Below are 26,154 nucleotides of genomic sequence, written 5' to 3'. Positions count from 1 at the left end.
TTATTTGCTTACAAGAGGCTCATGGAACCTTTGGACGTAGAGTTCAAGCATCGCTGTTCAATGCCCCAAACGTAACTGTTACAGCTAGCTCATCTGGCAAATTATCTACAGCAATTATTACAAACTATGTAAAAGACGTATTATCTCCAAATATAACAGAAAACTCTTTATTAATAATTGACTCGTGGAGTGGACAAACAAATATTAATATTTATAATACAGTATTTCAAACATCTACAAATCAAAATTCATGCGAAATATTAATTATTCCACCAAAGTGTACGTCTATATGCCAACCTTTAGATGTCGGATTTCATAGACAATTAAAACTTTTAGCTAAAGAAATTTTAAATGCTATACAATTATTCTGTAATGATTCTTCGATGAAATTGTTTTGGACAACTAGAAATGGCATTATAAAATTACATTCGATTCTTCATCATCAATTATCTGCGCCAATATTTAATAATTTGATTAAACATGCATGGTTCGCTTCTGGACTCGTAAATGAAAAGTGTCAATTCTTAAATGTAAAACAAGTTTGTTTTTCTTTTTTAAACACTGACAGTTTAAATTGTGTCGAGAGTAATTGCAAAAATCTTCGATTTGTTAAATGTGCACGATGCCAACAGATTCTTTGTTTATTTTGCTTTGTTGAAAAATATCATGTAAATAGTTGTCCATCTAATAATTTGTGAATATAATAACTTTTAAATATATCTATTAAAATGTATTTATTTATTACGTTTCGATTGTTTTCTTTATATTTATTCTATCAATACTTTTATATTAAATTTCATTGTTAAAGTAGTATATATATCTAATCTTTTATAATATTTATTTGAGTTATTTCTTCTTCTACTCTGTAAATGTAATACAGTGATACCTCTGTTTTCGTAGTGTTTAATACTAAAAAAATTAAGGAATTAATATAAAATGAGTATAAAAAACTAATACAATGGTCTCCGAAACAGAATCACCATCTAACTGTTTTTGATTGATCGAAATTAATAATAACTGTTCGGCCTCTTCAATTGTTTGCGGTCTCTGTTTCATTAGCACATTTACGCCTTTCGCTACATTAGCCTCCTTTTTGCTTCCTTTTTCGCCACAACGAAACTTATCGTGGATGATGACTTCCCGAAAAGTACAGTACATGCGACCGATTTCAGCAATTTTAATGCCAGTCACGTATTTTTTAATGATTTCCTTCAACTCGATCGTGTTCCTGGCCTTGTTCGAAGGGCTACTGGCTCTGGAAACTTTCTTTGGTCCCACGATGGAACTAAAAAGAATGGAAGCAATGGAATTGTTTGGCTAGACGCGCGGAGTAATGCTCGTACAGCAAAAAACACCGCCACGAGGACTTGTGAGCAGAAAAATGCGTGGGTTGCTCTTTGTTTTCGCAAAATTAGCAACGAGATCATGTGGCACGCCGACGAAATCCGAGGCAAATTTTTTGCAAAAAATCGACGAAAACCAAAGTCAACGAAAATCGAGGTATTACTGTATCTTCCTCCGCGACCCTTTCACTACTAAAAATTTTCATATTTGTGTTAAACTACTATAAAATAGTACGACATTTGATTGCTATTAATCCTGATTAACACTTTTAGTAAACATTACAAATTTAATACAGAGTTTGTATACTTTTAACGTAATTAAACTAAATTTTATTAATTCTTCTCCCATTTTCGAAAATTCCAGAATTTATTCTAAATGTAATATCGCCGTCTTCCTCCGCGACCCTTTCACTTCTAAAAATTTGCATATTTGTGTTTAAGTACTATAAAATAGTACGACATTTGATTGCTAATAACTCTGATTAACACTTTTAGTGAATACTAGAAATTTGTCATAGAGTTTGTATACTTTTAACGTAATTATTAACTAAATTTTATTAAAATCTATTAGATGACACTCCGACAGTTCCCTTGTTAGTGGCATTCATAGTCATACAAATCTACTGAACTACAATGTTAACACCACACATTAATAAAAATCACTGTCTGTGCTTTTAGTGTAACCCTAAGAATGTCAATTGTAAATATGTTTGTAGATAATTTGTTCGGGCTATCTGTAATCTGGCACCTACCACCCACCCTGTATCTAGTTTATGCACAGTTAATCTGCATAATGTAAATACGTTTGTCATCTTTTTTTATGTTTGTACTATCTGCGATTTGTCAAACAGCACTCAACATGTAACTACTTTGTACAATACCAATATTAATCTGCATACTGTATATATGTTATTACCTGTACATATGTTAGTGCTATTTGCAAGCTGTAACATAGCACTCCTAACTTGTATTCCTCTGTAACATTCTTGTTTATTGTTATTGTATTTTCTACTGAACATTTCCTTATAAAACACTGTCACGGGACACCCATGGATCACAACCTGTTTTTCATCCCCTTTCCTTTCTCACCTCCACCCCCATCTCCCCCTTTTCCATAACACAGGTTGTACCAAAGAGTCATACCAGTCTTACTACTATTACTACTACTACTACAGTGTGAGCTGATGGAATTGGATCTTAAGACTGAAGTTGAAAGTGATGCAAAAATTCTCATCACACACATTCATAACAATACTTGTTTTTCTAAAATGCTTTTACCACAAATATACATTTGATCACTGCTCCATGGCAACTGAACAGCATTGATTGGCAAATAAAATGACATCACAATACCTTGCCTTGAAATGAATGACTCAAAATTGCCTATTTCTGCATACCATTCTGTATGATGAGTTAAATAAATAAACATCAGTTTATAAATTATCTGTTTAAAAATATTTTTATTAATATTAATAAAAATAAAATCAAATTATAATTTTAGACAGGAGGATTTGTTATTAAAGGAATCAGATTTGAAGATGGAAAATTAGGAAGTCGAGAATTGTGTATTCAGTGGAATGATTTAAAAGATTATGTTCGATTAGAAATGATTGCCGGTCCTCCAGCCAAGCTAATTTATCCTAATTTCAATACTGATCAGGTAAATTATTTGAAAGTTTTGATATTTTTAAACATTAATATCATTTAAGAAAATTATTGAAATTTTGAAATATAAATATTAATTTAAAAAATCAAATACAAATTAATTATAAAAATTATCAGGAGGCTACATTTATTATTATTACAGTAGAGAGTCGTTAATCGGAACGCTGGTAATCGGAATGGCCGGTAATCGGAACGATTTTCAGTCGGACTGTGTCATGCTGAATCGAACGTTTTTGATACTAGATTTACTTCTAAAGTATAATTTTCATGTTTTTATATTCTTCAATATATTTATTTTGTTTGTACAAAATAAAGAAATAATTTTTAACGATACAATAGCCTCGATTATTATTATAAAAATTTTCGTTAGGCTTAAAATCGACGAAAATTCAACGCGAAGCGACATGCAACGGAGAAAAATTCAACACGAAGCGACACGCAATGGAGAAAAATTTGAACATCGGACAGGTTAATGTATTTTTTCGTACATAATGGGTAATCGGAACAAATGACTAATCGAAACAACCCCAGTCCCCAATTGATTCCGATTTTCGACTCTCTACTGTATTATTATTATTATTAAATTTAACATGTGGGAGTGGGTTTGAATTTTACTTTAAGCCATTTTTTTTCAGTTGTTTATTATATATTTTATTAATGCTAACAAAAGATAATAAAATGCCTACTTATAGCATTAAAATGTCTAGTTGTTAATAACATTTATTATTCAAATGAATTTAATCATGAAGAGATACAGCTCAATGATTTCAATAGTCAATAAATTATATTTTTGTGTAATTATAATAGTGTATTTTAAATGTTAATACAGCGTTTCTCAAAATGGGCGATAATGCCCCCTTGTGGGCGGTGAGTAAATCTAGGGGCGCTGGAGGCAGGGTACTGAACGATGATCAAAGGTAAAAGTTCCCTTTCCTCTGTCAAACGGATAAGAGGGAACATTGCATTTAATGGTTTCCAGATGTCAAGAACAATGTACGGTAAGGGCACAAAGTGTGAGATTCATAGAAAAGTTTTCCTAAGAATATTTCCAATCCTTTCTCACACGGGGGCATTGGGTATAACTTTATGGAACAAAGGGGGCGGTGGATCGAAAAAGTTTGAGAATCACTGTGTTAATACAACAGAATTTAAAAAAGATAATAAAAATATTAAAAAATTGAAAGCTGCATTTTTAAAAGTGTTATTTTATATTGTTAAAATATATAATTCAAATATTTTATACAATAATTAGACATTCTATAGAATAATTGTCTTTTCTATTACAGAAACAACAGGCCCATAATATCAAAAAACACCAACAGAAAATTAAAAAAAAACTCACATTAGCAAACATTCTTTACCATAATGTTTGGTAATGTGTTTCATATTTAATGGTCATCATCAGACTGTTCTCCTGATGACCCTTAAATATGAAACACTTTACAGTTTCTGGTACTCTCGATGTCAGTACTTTTTTTGGCTTCCTCTCTAGCTTTTCATCAGCTTTAGATATTAAGAAAGTGTCTGCTTCTTCATCTAAATCCACAGTAACAGTTATTGTTATTGGATTTTCCTTGGATGATTATATATATTTATATAATTATCTAGGAGAATTAGTGGGACATTAACTACTGAAATCACTCCCCTGCTTCCCAAAAGGTTCACATAGCCTTATATTTGAACAGGTATTAGCTGCTGTCTTAGGATGATTATATCTGATTCCAGATCAAGAGACACCAGCAAACTGTTTTTTCTAATTCAAAGAACAATAGGTTCTTCAGCATTGTTTCAGTTTCTGCCATTGCCTCTTCTGTCAATCTCCCTTGCTTTAACTGATCCTAGTATCACTATGACTTAATTCACAGCTGATATTTGGAATTTCAGGAGCAGCTTAACACTCTTCTGTAAAGGGCTCTCCAAAATCCAATTCTCTCAAACTTTTAGATTCAAATTCTTCTTTTTTTAAACACTTATTCAAATAAACAACTTTAGGTGTTTTTGGAATATACCACACAAAGCACAATCATTTTTTTTACAAATTCAGAAAGCTCAATTCTACCAAACCCCAACACTTACATTAAAATTTAATGTTATAAATTATTGTATAAAGGTTTTGATTATATATTTTACAGAATTCATTAAATTAATTTTTTAATAACATTTTTTCAATTTTTTTTTTTTAGCTCTACACATTATATCATGAAAATAAGTTACCTCATTCTCTTGTTGTACAACTGTGTGATAGTGCAGGAAATCCATGTGCTGAATCAAATATCAAAGTTCAACTTGGAATTGATGAAGGTCTAAAAGTAAGTTTATAAATGTTTACATAAAAGTAATTTATTATATTAATAAGTTGTTGTTGTTACTTTTGTATATATATGAAAATAATTGTATTGATAATATAAAATATATCAAAGTTAATTTTATGTGCAGTTTTAAAATAGTATAATTCTAATTTTATTTACTGTACATTAAAAGTTGTTTTAATGTATGTAAAAACATTCTATGAAATAAAAGTTTTTTGTTTACATAAACTTTTACATTAACGCTTCCCCTCTGGTGATCTACAGAAAATAATTGAGCGGAATTTGTCATGTAACGCATTTTTTGCATTTTTTGGATAATTTTTGAATCGCGATGTTTCACTTCAAAATTGCATTATATTTAATCTGTTTTTTGTATTTGATTAAAAACATGTCACAGTTTATGATTGTTTAATTTTTAGTTTAATACAAATGTAAAATAATAATAAAATTTGAAGTTTACAAACAAAAGGAAAAAAAATTAATTTACAGAGAATCACTGAACTTTGTACATCTATTAGGTAGACAAATCTGTCTTCTTTTAAACAAAACAAAAAATACAGCTGTCTAGCTAGAGCAGAGGAGAAGTTATTGCCATTATTTACACTATGTCTCTAATTACTTAGCCAGGAGAGGAGTCAATTGTTATCGTAAAGCGACACATTAATGTTTATCATCATATATTTCTGCTTGAAATAGTGAATATTTGACACTTTTTTATATATTTTTTTTTAATGCTTTATACAATAATACACTAAAATAAGCAATTAGTTAATTTTTTCCTGCGATTACGTAATATCCTGGAAAATTTTTCAGCTGGACACTTTTGACAAGAAATCTTCTTGTCTAAGTAAAGTCAAATAACATGAAAACTAGTAGAATTACAGCTCTAAAATGAAGATTATAGCTATTTTTTAACATTTGTTTACATTCTGACTTTAATCACGTGGATTGGTTCTTCGTGGGAAAATCCTGACCAGATGGTTTTAAAAAAACTCTCATTCGTTGAAGTTGATTCAGTCATAATATAAATTACCAATTAGAGCATAATAGGCGTAGAAATAAAAATTTTAAAGCCAATTAACAGCACAAACTTCTTCCACAGACTTATTATAGGGAGGTGGAGTTTCCCAGGAATATTTATTGCTAGATAGTTTTAAAAACATATTTACTTGCCCAAATATTGTTGAATTAGCTAATTTAATGTCTAAGTGTATTAAATTAGTTAATTAGAGCTAAAAAGCAGATTTGTTGTGATTGTTTACATTTTACTTCAAAAGTTGGAGGCAAGGATTTTCGCAGCAATTTTTTCCTTCCACAAGTCTGTGATTAGTTAAAGTAATGTCAACAAAGACAGAAGATACCGAATGAAACTTTAGAAGAAGTTTTCCTTTGATTGTTTTCAGTCAACTGTGTAGTTAACTGCGAAGATTTACTGTAGAATGGTAGGGGAATGTATTTACTGAAATATTTATAGCCCAGGGGTGGTAACAAAACATTTATTAGCTTAAACAAAGTCAATCGATATACAGAAAAGTGAATCAAAGCTAAGATCACTGGAAAACTCAAATATAATGCAAATTAATTAATTCTTTAATTTATTTATGCCTAAAGGCAAACTTGCATAACCGATTTAACAGATAGTCACATGATATACGCCTAAGGGCAGCTACCAGCTGGGCAAAGGTTAAACTAGTTTTATTGTATTAACAAAGCTGTGATCTTCTGAAGTCAAAGATTTATTCTAAAATGCTTTTTGGGACTTCTCCATTTCATCATCAGACCCATAATGCTGTTTGAAAAACTGCAATTTTCTTATCTGCAACCTGCATAACATCAGGCACCATCTTTTTCACACTACAAAGAATACTCATATCAAAGACAAGTGGGCAGTTAATCTTAACATTATAACATTGTAATATGTATTAATAAGTATTAAATATAAGTTATTAGTACATGTAACAAAAATAGAGAATAATTTGTTAATAATAATTTTTTGAAGTTAATAAAACTTGATACTACAAAGTAGCTTCAAAAAGTTTCTGGAATTAGTTTATTACTCAAAAGTATGTGTACAATTGACAAATCAAACAATATGTCCTTCAAAGTATTGTCCTTTGGCAACCTCATCTTTTTTCCAATACTGGTATAGCTGCTAGAAACATTCTAGGAAGCTGTCTCATGACAGCACCTGCAATGCAGATGTCACACTCTGTATAAGCTCATCCCATATCCTCATTCTTGAAGTGGTGTGCCTTGATGGCATCTTTCAAGAAGGTAGGGGAACCGGGGGAAGAGTACAGAGTACTGGGGGAAGAGGTAGAAATCTCATGAGGTTTGCCGTGAGCATTCATGGCACTGTGTGTTGGCAAACACGGTGTGTTTTCAATTGATCATGCAGGATGAAATGACAATTTCCAACCAAATTCTGTACTATCTTGGTGATATGCTCAGTTGACTGCTGTCTGTCTGACTTCACAATCTTGTGTACAACCAATACTTTCTCCTCAGACGTTGTTGACAAATGACCACTTTGCAAATTATCAGCGATACTCTCTCATTCCTCAAAAAAGCATTTTTGCCAGTCATTAACTTGAGAATGCTTTCTGGCAGATAGAAGATGCATCAAGATGCTCATGTTGAATGTCTCTGAGAGTTTTCCTGAAATAACACAAAATTTAATATTTGCCATGTTGTTCTTCCACAGACATTTTCGGCAGACTCTGTTTTATGACATCTTACTAACACGATCTTCAGTGAATGGTAACTGTTGTCTTCTTTGCAGTGAGTATGGATTTATTTGAACACAATTCTCTATTCTTGACATGTTTAGCTAAGACATGCATTACATGTGCCCTCTTTTTCATTGCTTTTAATTATTAACTAACCCAGCATAATTCTGGGAACTTTTTGAAGCTACCTTGTATATTGATAAATGAATAATATACAACTGCTTCTTCAGGTTACAACTGATATTTATTCACACACAAATTTATGAAATTTTACAGTACTAAAAGTAATCATATTTCTATATCAGTAAAGCTAAATAGGTTGAAATTTTTGGATTTTTAAGTAGTATTATTTATTATGTTAAGTGATAATATTTAAGTACATTATTAAAAATATTCTAAATATGAAATAAGAGTCATTAACCAGATGTTAATTATTTTGTAAAGATCAAAGATAGAAAAAGCAACTGTATATTGATAGATTAGATCTGTCATACCAATCGATTTTCTGCCAATGTTTTCAATGATGTCATTGCTTGGATTTATTAAGCAGTCACAGTACATCACTGAAAACATAATTTTAATTATGCTAAGATTGTTTTCAAAAATACTATCATGTAAAATTAACAAATTCATTAATAACTGCTAGATTATGTTGATAACTTAGCTAATAGAATATCAATAAGTTGATTTTCCAAAGAACCAAGATTTGACCCAATATTTTATCAGAAAAATTTGTTTTAATCTAATACTAAGTAGTTTTTTTCATTTTAAGTAAAAGAAATAAGTTAAAAATCTTAAAATAAGTTACTTTATTTTAAGATTTTTAACTGAGAATACTTTAATGATAGTATTTTTTTTAATTACTCCACTATATTGAGATTATAAAATTTAATACAGATATATAGGCTATATTACTTCATACAAAATTTTAGAGCCAAGGATATTTCTTATTTATTTTTAAAAAAAGACCAAAAAAACTTTATGTACAATATTACAGAGCAGTTTCAGAAAGTCAAAGTTCATTTACTCTCTGATACATGTTGAGAGAAAAAGAGAGAGGGGGAAAAAGAAAAGCTGCATTGATATGATTAGATTAGGGTAGATACAATATTTATCATTAATTCACAAGCTAGGCATTAAAGATACATTTAATATTTGAAAAATATAAGATATAATTTTTCTTAATGTATTATTATAACAGTGTTTTCTTAGTTCAAGAAGGTTTAAGAGAGTTCTTCAATTACAGAGTTATCTGTAATTGAAGAAACTGAAATCAGCTTCTTGATAATGAATTTTAGGGAGAATTATATCTTAAGTCTTCACATTATTTGTTTTCTTTTATTGAAATAAATCACATACATTGTTATCAAAACATAAAAAAATTTTTATTTAATGTGTTTTCACAGATCTTGTGGGAACACATTTTCGTGTAATGAGAAAAATGCATAATTAAGGAAGCCGTTAACAAATAATAATAATAATAACTCTCCCGTGGTCACCACCTGGTCGTGGTGGGAGAGCCCAGTAATTTTACTGATCCATAGGGCAATGCAGGCTGGAGCACAAGCTCCTGGTAGGGACACCCATGCCAGTAAGGTCTATGGGGAGAAATGAAGCTAAGAGTGATCACACCCACATTCTGTGGAGATATTTATTATGGTAATAACCAGAACAAAGTGTGATACCGGCTCCGGACGTCGCCCGGGTTAACAAGGTCTGTGTTCGTGGGTTAGGCAGAGGCTCACGTTCGAAAAATAGGCCACAGTCTCTCCTTGGTTACCGGTGGCGAAAGCAGCACCGGCCCAAGCATGGCTACTGCAATGCCCTCAACAGATGTGAGGAACAAACCCAGCCTTGGTGTTTCTGTGGCAATGCATCCACAGACCACAAAGGCTGGAAAACCACGCCAACGAGATGAAATGGACAGTAGAAATGAACAAGTTTATCATCTGTACTTACTACACGATCACAAAACTCGAAACAAACATGACAGCATACAGACAACAACTACACCATAGATTCACACAACAATATCCTCACCTCACTGTCACCGAACAAAGGGTTGTTGACCAAAAAAGAACAATTATACACAACAACCTTATTCCACAAACAACACTCGAACTTATCAAACAACAGGTTGCTGATCAAATACATCAACAGACAGAAACATCTAACATTAATGAAGATCATGTAACCTGTCAGGATAATCCAGCAATAAGCATTGATAATAACACACATACAACAATTACCACTAATGATACTACAGACACTTCCTCATCCATCACTGATAACATAGACATGGATTTAGTTAATACGCTCTCACTTATATTTCAGGAAACACTCACTAAATATACAGGTACAGATCCCACATAACGACCACGAATACCAAAAATCAACACGTCAAAAGAAGTAGGAAAAACACTAAATTATGTAAACACTCACTTACTACCACACTACATTCATTCAATTTCTACACTCGCAGACATTCATACATTAGTTTATGCTGGAGCAGTCACAGTAGTGACACACCATGGACTGAAAGTACAATCACAGACAAATACACAGAAAACACAATTCTATCACAAGCCTGCCTGGCAGAGAAGAATAGAAACACAAATAAATGACATTAGACAGCAATTAGGCAGGCTGACACAATACACTAAAAACAACATAACACCCAAATTAAGGAAACAGCTCAAAAACACTTTCAAGAAAATAAAAACACACACAAAACATGAACATCACAACACACCATTACAGAATACATTGATACACTAAAACAAAAACTTGCTGCCAAAGCACGTAGACTCAAACGATACAAAACATGTACAGTACGAAAACAACAAAATAAATTATTTACAAACAATGAAAAACTTTTTTACAGACAAATTAATAACAAAGCAAACACTGATACACAGCACAGTGGCACACCAACAGAAGAAGAACTCACAACATATTGGTCTTCTCTTTGGTCCAGTGCTGTCACGCATAATGCTGATGCAGGCTGGATCTAGGAGGAGAACAGAAACTTGCCCAACATACCAACTATGCCCTGTGCTGAAATAAACATACACGATTTCCAATACACTGTTAACAGAACACACAACTGGAAGACACCTGGTGTAGACAACATTCACAATTTCTGGTACAAAAAGTTTACATCACTGCACCAGGAACTAGCTAAACATCTAACACACATCATCATCAATCCACAAGACATGCCAAATTTTCTTACCCAGGGCATCACCTACATGAAACCTAAAAACAACAATACCACAGACCCCACACAATACAGACCAATTACATGTCTTACAACACTCTACAAATTATTGACATCCTGTATCGCAAACAAAATATACAAACATGTTGAAGAACATGACATTCTTACAGAACAACAAAAAGGTTGCCGTAGAAACCACAGGGGATGCAAAGAACAGTTACTCATAGATTCAGTCATTCTACGGCAAGCACACAAACAACACAGAAACATACACATGGCATATATAGACTACAGAAAAGCATTCGACAGTGTTCCACACAGTTGGCTGCTACATATTCTACACATGTACAAAATACATCCATCACTCATTGCATTCTTTCAAAACACTATGCAGCACTGGAGAACAACACTACATCTCAGGGTTAGTAACACTTCCATACAAACAAACCAAATTTTTATTAGGCGAGGAATTTTTCAAGGAGATTCCTTGAGTCCTCTCTGGTTCTGCTTAGCCCTGAACTCATTATCCAACATGTTAAACAACACACACTATGGCTACATTATCAGACATGAAAAAACAACACATTTTACACTGTCACATCTCAGTACTGTACATGGATGACATAAAACTTTATGCATCCACACAAAAACAACTTCATCAACTCCTACAAATCACACATTCATACACCAAGGATATACAAATGGAATTTGGCCTAGATAAATGCAAAACACTTTACATAGAAAAAGGAATCCTGAAGAAAGAAGATTTTGCGCTTGAAAATGGAGACGTTATTGAATCCATGGAAGAGGGCGAGTTCTACAAGTATTTAGGATTCCAACAGGCCAAACTAACAGAACATGCACAAATAAAGCAAAGATTAATTAAAGAATACCAAAGTAGGTTAAATGCTATTCTCAGAACACAGTTAAATGCAAAACACACAGTCAAAGCAATAAACACATATGTCATTCCAGTACTTACATATTCTTTTGGAGTTATACATTGGACTCACACAGATCTTGAGCAACTCCAAAGGAAAACAAGAACTACACTTACTAAGCATAAACAACATCATCCTAAATCTGCCACAGAAAGATTAACCCTTCCACGTAAAGATGGCGGACGTGGCCTGATTGACATAGTTAACCTTCACTACAAACAAATACAGTCACTGCGAGAGTTTTTCTACAAAAAACAAGAAACATCACAATTACATAAAGCAGTAACTCTAGCAGACTCGAATAACACACCATTAAACTTACACTCACATCATATGGACAAACACAACATATAAAAAGCATAGACACCATTAAGCAATCGTGGGCTCGAAAGGCACTCCATGGCAGGCATCCTTATGATCTGGCCCAGGATTTTGTTGACAAAACTGCGTCAAACAGCTGGTTAGCTCGGGGATGCCTCTTTGGGGAGACGGAAGGATTCATGATCGCCATACAGGATCGGGTCATAAATACTAAAAACTACAGAAAACACATACTCAAAGATACAACACTCACAAATGACACATGCAGAAAATGTCACATCATGCCAGAAACTATACAACACATCACTTCTGGTTGCAAGCTCTTGGCACAGACAGATTATCTACACAGACATAATCAAGTAGCAAATATAATACACCAAGAGCTTGCAAAGAAACACAAATTATTAGACATCCACAAGCCATACTACAAGTACATTCCACAGACAGTATTGGAAAACAACACGCACAAAATGTACTACGACAGAGCCATAATCACAGATAAAACAATTTACCACAACAGACCAGACATCACACTCATTGACAAACACAATAAAATCACATACATTATAGACATATCCATTCCAAACACTCACAATATACAAAATGCATGCACTGAAAAAATTAGCAAGTACACAGAACTCGCCCAGGAAATAAGGCATCTGTGGAGGATGGATAGGGTGCTTATTGTACCTGTTGTTCTCTCCTCTACAGGTGTCATACCACACACACTACACAAAAGCCTGGGCACATTACAATTGAATAGAAACACATACATCACACTACAGAAGGCCACTATATTGAATACATGTCATATTGTGAGAAAATTCCTGAATACAGACACACACACTGATACACTTCTTTAATTTCTGTGTTGGTTACTATGCCTTGACTTTGGTCCGGCATTGTACACAGCCACCGGTGTTAACCGAGTATTTCTCACTTAACCCAACATAATAATAATAATAATAGAGGTTGCATTCCAAACATTCAAGAGCTCAAAATTTTTAAATCTATCTAATTACTAGTAAACTATCTACTTAAATTTATTAATGCACAAGAGAAATAAATCAGATAAAAAGTACAGTCAAACCTGTTTTTATGCGGTCTTTTTTTGTGCGATTTTTTTTATGCAAATTTTTAATTTGTGCGATTTTTTATTTGTGCAGTATAGTTGGCGACTAGTCTCGTGCGATTCGTCATGTCTCGCGTTGACTTATTATAGCTAAATAAACTTATTATAGCATAAATGCACTTATTATATAATATTATTGCATGAATATGCGAAAAATGAAATAATTTACTTTTTAAGTCAACAAACACCACCTGGACAAAAATATGTAAAACAGACGATAGACCAGACGATGCAGTCAAGTGCTGACATCTGTTGTCAATAAATTCTATTTCGTACGGTTTTGAGTTATTTTCTATGTGAGACTTTTTTTATGCGGTCCCTATTGACTGCATAAAAAAAAAAATATTTTTTTAATTGTGTTGCGAAAACTATTTTTTACAGCCATTCGTGAAGTTTTGTGCGATTTTTTTTTATGCGTTTTTTTTTAATGCGGTCCCTATCCACCGCATAAAAACAGGTTTGACTGTATATATAAAATAAATGAAATACTTAATTTGAAGATTGATATGCCATAATTATATTTTTTTGTTTATAAACTGAGCAATTTTTCAAATTGTACATAATTATCATAACATTTATTAAAAAATTCAAGGCAGTTTGCAAGTAAATATTGATATTATATTAACAAATTACTTGATGCTGTTATAAGACAGTATAGAAAGGAAAATAACAAGGCTTGTGAGATAAGCAGTCCATACAGACTTGGAAAGTCAGGGAATAAGATGTTTAGCAGAAAAAGTCAGGAAATCTGCAAATATCGCAGAATCCATCTGTTGCTCTCACTCTTTTTTGATCCAGACATGTCTTTAAATTCAGTTCAGTATATGGGGTGTACAAAAACTGGAGCAGCCAAACATAACCACAACAAATCTTGCCGTTTATCTTGTAAACTATAAAAGATAATCTGACGATTTAAATTTTGTTGGATAGAAGATTTATGTCCGTATTTAAAATGGTTGGTAGTGGGGGGTGCAGCTGTGTGGGGGGGTAGCTGTTGCATGTGAATACTGAAAATGGTGACATAGTGCAGCATTTAGGCAATGAAACTTTGGATCATGAAGAGATAGGACATTGAAATTGGGGTTGATTTGTACAGAATGACAGGATCTACAATATTATTTAGATATAATAATCATAAAATATCCTGATAAAATAGAATTTGTAAAGTTATAAGTTAATAACTGTGCAAGTTGAAGAAAATTTTCATAATGTCAAAGAAATTGCAAAGGAAATATGAACAGAAATGTAAGAAACACGTATCATTGGAAAGAAAATTTTTAAAGGAATCAGAAAAGCCCAAAATAACTAATGCTGAACAATGCAGATTGTATAGAGAGTATGAGAAAACTGTGTGTGGCAACTGTGAATATTTCAAGTGCACTGCCACCCAAAACAATAGATATTGACTTGGAATATGATAACCACCATTCATTTACATTTTATTCTTCCTATAATAACACAAAGACAGATTTACACCTTAAACAAATTCAATTGTGCCCCATACACAACCTTCCCAATTTTTTAACCTGCTCATCATTTGGTTAACTCATTGCAATCAGTTGATGCTGTGGGGGAGGGAAAGAACTGTCAGTTGACTTAACGGTATTGTGTATGGGACATTTTGGACCATGTGACAGATCTTGCACAATATATCTATTTTTATTTGTTGTATTCCTTGCTGCTGGCCACATACAGCATATGAAGATGATAATCCTGCCAATGTTGATGGATTGATGATCTGTGATATGTCTTCTCTCTAACTGCAAATTTTTGTCTACAAATGGCCTGCAGAACTTAGGAAGTATATCAAAATATTACTATAGAGTTAAAATTGGGTTTTCAAAGCACCATCAACAACAACCAACTTTCCCACCAAAACTCCACTGCTTCCACTATAAGTTTCAGGAAAGGATGGGAATAGGTTTATGCTGGACAAACACAATAAGCGATTTCTCCTTCTCATGGAGTGTGTGATTTCTTGTGTTTAAATTACAGTAGAGAGTCGTTAATCCGAACCCTGGTAATTCGAATTGCCAGTTATCCGAACGATTTTCAGTCAGACTGTGTCGTGCTGAATCGAACGTTTTTGATACTAGATTTACTTCTAAAGTATAATTTTTATGTTTTTATATTCTTCAATATATTTATTTTGTTTGTACAAAATAAAGAAATAATTTTTAACGATACAATAGCCTCGATTATTATTATAAAAATTTTCGTTAGGCTTAAAATCGACAAAAATTCAACACGAAGCGACACGCAATGGAGAAAAATTTGAACATCGGACAGGTTAATATATTTTTTCGTACATAATCGGTTATCCAAACAAATCACTAATCTGAACAACCCCAGTCCCCAATTGATTCGGATTAACGACTCTCTACTGTATTTTGAATTTACAACCTCCTTGCTTTAAGAAAATTTGGTTTTATAACACAAGTCTTTTTCTTATTTAAATAAAATTTATGAATTAATTTAGATTAAATCATGAACTTTTTATATGGTGTAGAAATGACATAGCTCATTACAAAATTGATTTTACATGAAGTTTTTGTAAGTGAATAAAATGTTTTTTAATAAAAAATTTATATAATTGAGTACAAAATGGGCTTAAATAGACTCGGTTGAAAGTTACATAATGGAAAGGGGAAATGCAGACATTAATAAGTCAGGGAATAATGTCATAATTGGTTTAGAAAAGTCAGGAAATCATAGATAGAATTACCTGTATGGACCCTGTATATGCTTCTATGATCCATATTTATATCCATACATTAGTAGATAAGCAAGAAAACTTGGAGATGTGTGAAAATGAAAGTTACTCAAGTATATTTAAATATTTATTTTCTTTGTTTGTAAATCATTCAGACTTATTAATTACTGAGTGTTTTGGGCTGCAATTTGAAAAAATTGTAGACCTATAAATTCCTGCTGCTATCTGGTGGCTGTCCTTTCTTAATCTCGAGAACAATGTTAGATAGATAGAAGAAAGTTAAGACTAGACATGGAAAGCTTAAGGACAGGAAGCCCCAATTAACTATATGCAAACTTCTGCTTTAGACAGGAAGTCACATTATTTCAATTAAAAAATTTTCTTCTGAACAGACTTAGATATGTGACTGACATGACTTCATTGTTAACAGGAAAAGTATGATGTACTGGAGCAAGACACTACAGTACTAAACTTAAATGCATTGCAATGATGTCACAATAAATAATGGCTCATTTATAGTTACATTCTAGATTTAAAATGATGGAATACTTTATTGTTAGTTCAAATTTTTGAATTTTATATGTAGTTGATTTTTTGAAATGATTGAAATCATTTTCAGATATTTATAGAAATACTAAATTTGATACATTTAAATTTAATTCGATTTTTAAAAAATTTTAATTACAGGTCTCTCCAAATACATCCACTCACTGTATAAAAACAAATAGCGAAGGAAAAGTAGATTTTGGAATATTAACAATATCTGTTCGTTCTAAGTAGGTATAATTCAAATGTTAAAAATTTAATAATTAATCTATTGAATTTGTTAATAATTTTTCTATTAGATCTATACTATACCTTTTTTTCCCCTTTAAAATATTATAAGTTTTAATAATGTTATAGATATAATTGTTCATTTAAATTTTAAATTAACTGTTAGAAAAAACTAATTTTTTCAGGATATTGCCATCTTAATAGAAATATTTTAATTAACTTATTTCAGAGAAAGAATGAATGTTAAGTGAAAAAATATATTTATTGGTAAAATGTTCAATATTACATATAATTAAATGTCAGGTAGCTGTTTTTACTTGGATTTACACAGGTATTAGGTAAACAACTATTCTCTGAATAATCAGATATTCAGAGACCCAACTATCTAGATAATTATGACTTTTAAACAGATAATTGTGTATTTTAAATGGGTAGTTACAAGTATCCATTTAGAAGTCATCATTCTTCTAATATAATAGTGTGTATGGATTACATATAATATAAAACTAAAATTTATGATCAAGCAAAATCATTAAAAAATAATAAACATAGTTTGTTCTAGTTGAAGACATTCTAACAAACTACTTTTTCATACCATATTTTTGTCCAATGAGCAGCATGCTGGAAACCCTGGGATTACCAGCATACCAGTTAAACTGACTAAAATACAAAATTAATCAGATCTAACAAAACTAGTTGTTAAAGAGAACATTTTCTGAATACAATAAAATAACAACATTGTAATTTGACTGACTTAAAATCAGGAAGAGAGTTTTTGTTTCCAAGACTATAAAACAATTAATGACTTATTGACAGTAGTAGTAGTTAGTAGTAGTAGTAGTTAGTAGTCAGGTTGGTCAGTTAGTCAGTGTGGTCTATTGCTGACCATCCTACCCAACACCTTAAAAAATAACACCTTCCTCTCAACTTTCACAGAAAGCAGATGTTAATCTGTGTAAGCTGAGATAATTTATGGTGAGTTTATTAAATTTAATATGTTCATTTTTGTGATTTTCAAAATTGCAAAAATAAACATATCAAATAACAATAAAATACACACACAAAAAAGCACTTTCAGAAGTATTCCGTAAGTATTTTATGTTGTTAATAGTATTGTAGTAGTCAAACATCTTAAAATTCTATAAACAAAATTTTATTGAAATTCTTATATACAATAGAACAATGGTGGGCAGCTCACGGACCAGCTACGGCCCACAAAAAGTTTCTATCTGGCCTGCGAGATCTTTAGAAGAATTATAAATAAATATTTTTTGATGTAATTTGTCTAGTTTAAATTGAATATTAATCTCTTAAGCATTGTTCCCGAATATTTTCGTGTCTGCATCGGAATGTTTTTGATACTAGATGTCGCTATGCATCATAATTTTTATATTAAAATGAACTTTTAAAATATAACTTTTTTGTTTTTATAATTTTCAATATATTTATTTTGTTTGTGCAACATTAAAAAATAATTTTTAACGACACATTGTAAACATGATTATGATTTTATAAAAAAAAAATTCATTAGGCTTAACCTCAACGAAAAATTCAACAAGGCGTCGCAGGTAAGGTTCTTACCTTGCGACGCCTTGTTGAATCTAACCTCTCTTTGAGACCCATTTGTGCAGACTAAAAAATTATGGGTCACAAGATGGTGTCAATTAACTACTACGGCCCGCGGAAAAAACGTAAAATTTATTCTGGCCCATGTTGTAATAAAGGTTGCCTACCCTTGCAATAGAATACTTAGTTTATATAAATATTATAAGAGCTAATAAATCTAATAAAATATTTTGGATTATTGCATTATAAAGCTGTTTAAAAATTCTGAATATGCAGTCAAAGACCTGAAATCACTCAAATGATATCATCATTAAATTTATTTTAGTCTTAAGTTATTTTTTATTTAGAGTATTAATTTTTTTTAGAATATTAAATATTTACATGAAAAATATATGAATAAGATTGGTGAATCTAATTATAGTGGTGCATCATACTTCAAATTTAATTTGTTCCAATAGAACATTCAAAATTCGGAGCAATTTTTCTTAGTAGAAATAATATGTAGTGAGTTAATTCATTTCCAGACCTAAAACAATACTCATTTCAATAAACTTGAAACAGCAAATACACATAACTTAAGGTAAAAATAGAACAATTAAATGCCCTAATAATAAATTAAAACACAAAAACAAAAAATAAAATATGTAAATAAAATGTAATAAAATGAAAATTGCATTTACTGGTCACACACTGTCAACTTTGACATCTTAAACAAGGCCGCCAGATCTGCCACATGTATTCGCATTTTTCATGAACTATAGAGGGTGCTGCATTTTTACAAAATGGCTACTTTATCTGGGTCGCTTGTAACTAGTAATGTAAAATTAATCATATATTACTGTCCGATATAATGATATATGCTGCTTGTAGCTGTTTATTGAGAAATTTTATAGTAGGAGAACAATTATTGCTAGCGGGACATGTCATTATGTGGTATTGAAACAAGTGAGCAAGATCATTCTATACATATTTATGCCCTTTGTGTTAAAAACATCAGCTTTGACATTGTCCTATCAGGGCTGGAATTACAAGTAAAAAGCTATGTAAATTGCTGCTTTGGTCTTTGACTTTCAAGGGGTCTCAAACATTTGTACAAAAAAAAAAATTAAAGTTGAATTTTGTAATAAATATTTTTTTACAAACCAACAAAATATACTTTACTTTTTATTTTATGTAGTATTTCATTAATTTTTTTCTAAGAATTAACATAAGGTCTTTAAAAAAAATTAATAAAACCAATTTTTAAAAAGATTTTTAGTGGAATGGGTATAAAAATTTAATTAAATTCAGTTATAAAACAAAAGACTAGTGAAACCTCACATCTTTTTCTTCCAATAACCGTATTGAATCAGAGAGATAGTCTGATTTAATTCTTTTCTTTTTATGATTGACTTCTAAAATTGTAAAGGGTTGGTAAGGAGACGTACAGAGTTCAGCTTAGAGCTTCGAAATGCTTAAATCTGACCCTGTGTCGGACACAGGGTTGGATAAAGTTTAAACTTTTGCTTGAGCTTGGTGAATTAAATGTATTGTCTCCTCTATCTGAAGTAGTAGTTCTTGATAAAAACACTGGCATTTTAAACTTTAAGAAAATATCTTTCAAAATTGACAGCATAACTTGTTCATGTAAAGTTGGACAATCAGGAAACCACCAATTCTTCACAGTCTAATCCACTCTTTCAGAATTTGGAGAAGCTTGTAAATATAACTGACCAATTTCCAAATAATGGTCTGTTTTTCATGTGGGGAATAGACGAAAACTTATATTAGGCTCCCGTAAGTCTTTGAAATTGCAATTTGGAATGCAACAGAAAGCTTTGCTTTTTCTATTGCTATTCATCTTTACTGCTGATAATACACAAGAATTAATCAAACGACCCAGATAGAATAGTTTTGTTTTTAAACATTAGAGGGCGAGCATCCAGTGAAAAATGCAAATACCACTTTCATGCTTCGCAATAAATTCCTTTTTCATAGTCTTCCTCTTACTAGTTAGACTTTGTTGCTTCCAAACACTTCTCAGATGCCATGATTAATAAGTAAAGGTGATATTAGGTTGAACAGAAAAATTTTTACTTATTTTTACAGTTGTCATTATTTTGAGCCATCCACAGACCAAATCAATTAACTCCACATTTTGAATTTTTCTAAAATTTAGTGTGAAAGCACTTGATATACTCGTAACATTTTATATTCATAATAAGTTTCCCTAATAATACCACTTAATGACAAAATTTTATTGGCCTTCAAAAAAACTTTTATTTCAGAAGCCAATCTAATTAACTCCATACTATAACATAAATCTGCCAACACTGCAGCATTGCAATTGCAGTGTGTGTTGACCAATGCCTTGTAGATAACGGTGAATTATTTAATGTTATCTCATCACAAAAAATAAGTAAAAGAAATTAGTCACAGTCCAACTGCCGCAGAAGTAAGTATACATGTGGAATATTGAACGATTGTTTTAATTTTGGTGGCAACTGTTTTTAGAGAAATAAAAGTTATACCATAATATCAACATGGATGAAACTAAAAATAATTTCTTTCATTCCTCCTATTAAACATGATTCTTATAAAAATTTAAGAACAAATTGAAGTGAAGGGACCTCAAATACAGCTGACGAAGAAGACATCATTTACTTTCCTGAATAATCAATTTACACAAAATAATAACAACAACCATTGTAATAGTAACAGAACAGTTATTATTCATTTTTGCAAAAAATCTTTAATAAAAAATTATGATAATGACATTTTTCTATAATAAAAAAAACTATGTGAAAACTGACTGAATCTGACTGAACTGAATGTTACTACATTTTTCACTTGCAAAATTGATTAACTCCATCAATCACACCAAAATCATAACAATAATAATGATTATATCATATCTATGCTATCTTATACATTTTATATGTTGTTAAATAAAAGCTACATCTACAATAATACATTCTACAATGTTTATTTGAATTTGTACTTCCAAAGAAATTTTAAAAAGGAATGTATATTACTTTGTCACTTTTCTCCACTTTTTGTTTTATGGAGTTAATCGATTTGGCAAGTGAGCGGCACATTTAACATAGATGTGTAATTTAATTATAACAGTTCTGAATTTTAACACATTATTACCAATTTAAGATTATATTCTTTGTTCAGAAGCTTATTTTACACTTCCAGTGCATTTTTCATGTGCGCAGTTCAAACTTTTAAGCATCATTCAAACTCCAAAGCAAATTTTTGTCAAATTTGGTATTTGAAGTATGAGGTACCACTGTATTTGTAAATTAAATTTCTAATGAAATATATTTTAAGAACTGGATCTAAATACTTTATTGTATTTTTATTGTGTGTTAAATAAATTAAGTTTACATTTAAATTAAATATTCATTTTAGTCAACAACCAGGAACTTGTCCAAATCGAATTTGTACTCACAGCTGTCGAGGCATATTTTCTTTGTGTGCTAAGGCATTTTTTGGTCGAACAGTAATTATGGGCCCACTGATAAAATTACATATGCCATGTGATCCAACTAAACCAGTATCACTAAATGTTGATTTTGATCAAAATTTCACCTACACTGTTGGAAAAGAGTTACCTGGTAAGTTACATATGTCAAATCTGTTTTAATTGTTACCCTATGACTGTTATATGCATATAAAAGCTATCATGAATTACTGTAAATAAAATTATAAGCAAACATAATAGTTGTATATTACCTATATTTAAATTAATCTTTTGTTGACAAATAAGTGGTTGTTTCTTTTATTTAATTTATATATATTTGAAAGTGATGAATATTACAATTGCTTGTCAGTTGCTATTAATGAATATTGATCATAGTCATATATTATTTACTATATCATATTTACATAGACACAGGCATTGATCTATAAGAGACAGAGGGGACACATCCATTCAATATTTTTGTACTGGTAAATTGTTCTTTCTCCCAATGTATTTTTATTTTATACTATATTACAGAAATTAGGAGTAAAAATGAATACTCTACACAATACATAAACCTTATTTTTTATATTTGCTCAAAGCCTAACAATGAGAAGTTTTTCTTGCTCATTGTCATTAGCCTCTCCAATATAAATAATCAATAAATAATCAGATCAATGCTGATGCACTGTACATACTTGATAAAATCAATAATAATGCAGTTTAAAATTTTTTATAATGTTTCCTATATTGTTCTAGCTCTTCATTTGAATGTAATTATTTCATATAAAATTTTGTTGAAATACAACAAAATTTTATATGAAATAATTTTAATTAAATAGTATGATGAGATCACTTAAATATAAAAACTCAGCTTTGATATTTATAAAAAAATATTTTCAATGTTTTTTTATCTGATTTTTTTATTTAAATTAAAAGCATAAGAACAACAGTTTTTGGAACAATTTATTTTTCTGGCAATCTTATTGTAAATCAAAAATGAGAATAAAAATTTTCAAATGTTTTTCTATGAGTATTAGCTGATGTTTAAATCATATCTGTTTTTTGTTGCTGGATAAACTGATTAATATTTTTATCATGAATTTATTAATTATAATTGTGTTGTTCAAACAATATTAAAGAATAGAATTAATGTAATATTCCTCTAATTCCCAAATATGACATAATCTTGTCATATTTATATTTGACAAACATGATACTGCACTTTTGAAATTGAAGCATTTAAATGACAATGATTATGACCAAATTCTATATAATCAAAGTTATCAAAGTTATTACTTAAGTAAATTTGTTTCAATAAAATTAACTATTAACTAGAGTTGAATTAGAAAATTATAGCTTTTTAGTTCTCTATTAGGTATGGAAAGAACTATACTTTAATTTTTAAGATTGATTTTTATAAAAAAACATGAATCATAAATATTAAGACATTAACAGTAAATTACTGTATTTGCTGGTGTATAAGACACATTCCATTTATCAAAAACATTTTTTTTTTAAATGTCTACGTTTGCCAGTATATAGGATGCATTCCATTTTCAGACAGTAATTTTTGGAAAAAAAAAAGTGCTTCTTATATGCTGGCAATATGGTATAATCATGCTGTAATTCTTTATATGAATGTAAACTGATTACAAATTCAATCTGCAGTTGTATTGGAATTATATATTGAACTCAACAGTAGCTTTTAGTTTGAACTGAAACTTACATAGCTTCTCATAAGATGGCATTACACTGACCATCATATGGGAATTTGCCATATATGCTAGCATATAAGTCAGCTTTTTAAGTCTGAATAAGTCTCCAAAACTGAGGTTCAACTTGTAGTTTGTATAAAATATGAACCTTTACCTTGGAATGGTAATCAAATGAAATGGCACACCTAACAATTACTGTGCACTATTTACTGTAATACCAGCAAGTGATCACAAATATTTTCAACTAAAAGAGATGGTGGTGAAGTCATTTAACACAGAGGACAAAGTACATCACATAATGCTGAAAGTGTAATGGATTCATAGTTTCAAATCTGACTGTATGATGATGATGGTGCCACTAGTTTATTTACATCAGTGATGCAAATGGCAGAATAAGAACAAATGCATATTATCAGGTTCTACACATACTATATGTAGTTCTGTCACAACACTGTGTTGTGTAAACTATTAATATTTTATTGAAAGTGTTCATTTTGTCATTTTGGTTTTCATAATGGGCCTAATGTACTGTACAATAAAGTTCTTACCAAGTTAACTTACTGAATATTTTTAGCAATTTGGTGGTGGTGGATTCAAACTTCTTGATTACACTGTTGGTGATTGTCTGATACCTTTGTTCCTCAGCAACTTGTTTAATATGCTGAAATTCTTTTAATCTATTCAAGATGTTGGAGGAATGTGAGAAGGCTTTCCTCACTAAGGCAGTGAAAGCTGCTATCTTTAAATTATATAAGTTCTGGGATTTGGTAGGATAAATAATGCTTAGTAGGTGGGCTTTCTGTGTGTCTTAGTGGAGATATTCTTAATATTACAGGATGGCCATATGTCCAGGAAATGTGCTGACTTGTGGCTTTGCTGTTTTACTCATCTGTGAAGGTCATAAGGATTATCATTTATGGCATAAGGAAAATGGTGCATATTAGGTTTCTGATACCAAATTATAAGCACAGCATAAACATGCTTGTGTATAAGAGAATTTAGTTATTGTAGGTCAATAGGACCTTCTCCATATCATGAATTACAAGCACACACAGGATGCCTGATAGGGAGCTGCTGTTCTTTGCAGTTATGATGCCCCCTTCAGAGAGGAAGAAGAAAGAGTAAGACACAAAATGCACCAACTCAAGAATAAGGAAGTGATGTTTATATAAATCATGAATGTGCTGGAGTTTGCAAAAACAAGATTTGATTTTGGTAAATGGATAAAGGGACTCAAAGTCACAGACCATGATGTATTCATTGTTAACCAAAATTATGTTGTTAAAGTGCTTCACCAACATTTTTAGGTCTGTTATTGTTTGATTGTAGGTGTCCATTCTGTTAGCAATGAATTTCTTCATTAACTTCTCATTTTTTGCTGTGGGTGAAGAGGATTGTCCACCACTGGTCAAGAGACCCTAGTTTGTGTATCTTTGCAAATGTAAAAATTTGGGGTTTGGACAGTGAAAAGATACAGAACATTAAATTTAATGTTCTGTTGGTTGTTTTCAGTTCTGTTTGATCCTAAGAAAGGTTTAATTGACTTAACAAAAAGTACTTGGGTGAGAATTAAAGTTATTTATATCTTGAAAAATTATTTAATAACATTTGTTGTATCACCCTGTCATTGTTTACTGTTGTACTGCATAATAGTGGTGGTAATTTTCTAAAAAACTAATTTACACAATAGTCAAATGTAGGCTTGCTCACAACTTTAATGCAAATAACTCTTTTGGCTCACAAAGTATAAGTTTTGCTCACACAACATTCCACAGCTCAGTAAGAACTTTGGTTAGCAACTGTTGTGCATTGTATATATGGAAAAGTGGCAAAATATTTTAAAATTTGGTAATGGATAGTTTGGTTGTATATAGTCATTGTCAAAATTTTCCTGAGTAGCATTTACAAAAATTTATTTTCAGTGATAAGGTATATAAATTTATTTTATTGTCAAATAACAACAGATACTTTCACAGTTGAACTGTCACAGTTTGCATATTTATGATCTTGATTACATTTCTTTATCTAATCTGAATTTGACTTTGTAATTATTATTCTGATCTTGAAAATTGTCTCACATCACTTACACTTGACTTATCAAATGTCCTCATTTAGAGTTAATAATTATGTTTAAAATCATTATTAACTATAATAGTCAGTTGACAGTAGTCAAAAAGACTTATGTGAATTGTTATATGCCAAAATATCTGCACCAAACATCATATTCCAGAACAAATTAGCATATTTGTTCTGGAACTTGTACTATATTAATACA

At 30.9% G+C, this 26,154-nt stretch overlaps 1 protein-coding gene across 1 annotated transcript in view; it reads left to right on the top strand.

The window, feature by feature from the left end:
* LOC136988187 (structural maintenance of chromosomes flexible hinge domain-containing protein 1-like) overlaps nt 1-26,154 on the top strand; it is a 211,918-nt gene that overhangs the window by 137,454 nt on the left and 48,310 nt on the right. The window contains exons 30-33 of the mRNA XM_067286015.1: nt 2,845-3,003; nt 5,192-5,317; nt 17,061-17,149; nt 22,110-22,315. Coding sequence (XP_067142116.1) covers nt 2,845-3,003; nt 5,192-5,317; nt 17,061-17,149; nt 22,110-22,315 — 580 coding nt within the window. The remainder of the gene's footprint in view (nt 1-2,844; nt 3,004-5,191; nt 5,318-17,060; nt 17,150-22,109; nt 22,316-26,154) is intronic.

Source organism: Centruroides vittatus, unplaced genomic scaffold (assembly GCF_030686945.1).
Source record: "Centruroides vittatus isolate TY-2023 unplaced genomic scaffold, ASM3068694v2 scaffold_324, whole genome shotgun sequence".
NCBI lineage: Eukaryota > Metazoa > Arthropoda > Arachnida > Scorpiones > Buthidae > Centruroides > Centruroides vittatus.
Note: the sequence above shows the minus strand (reverse complement) of the source record. Positions and strands in the feature narration are given on the sequence as shown.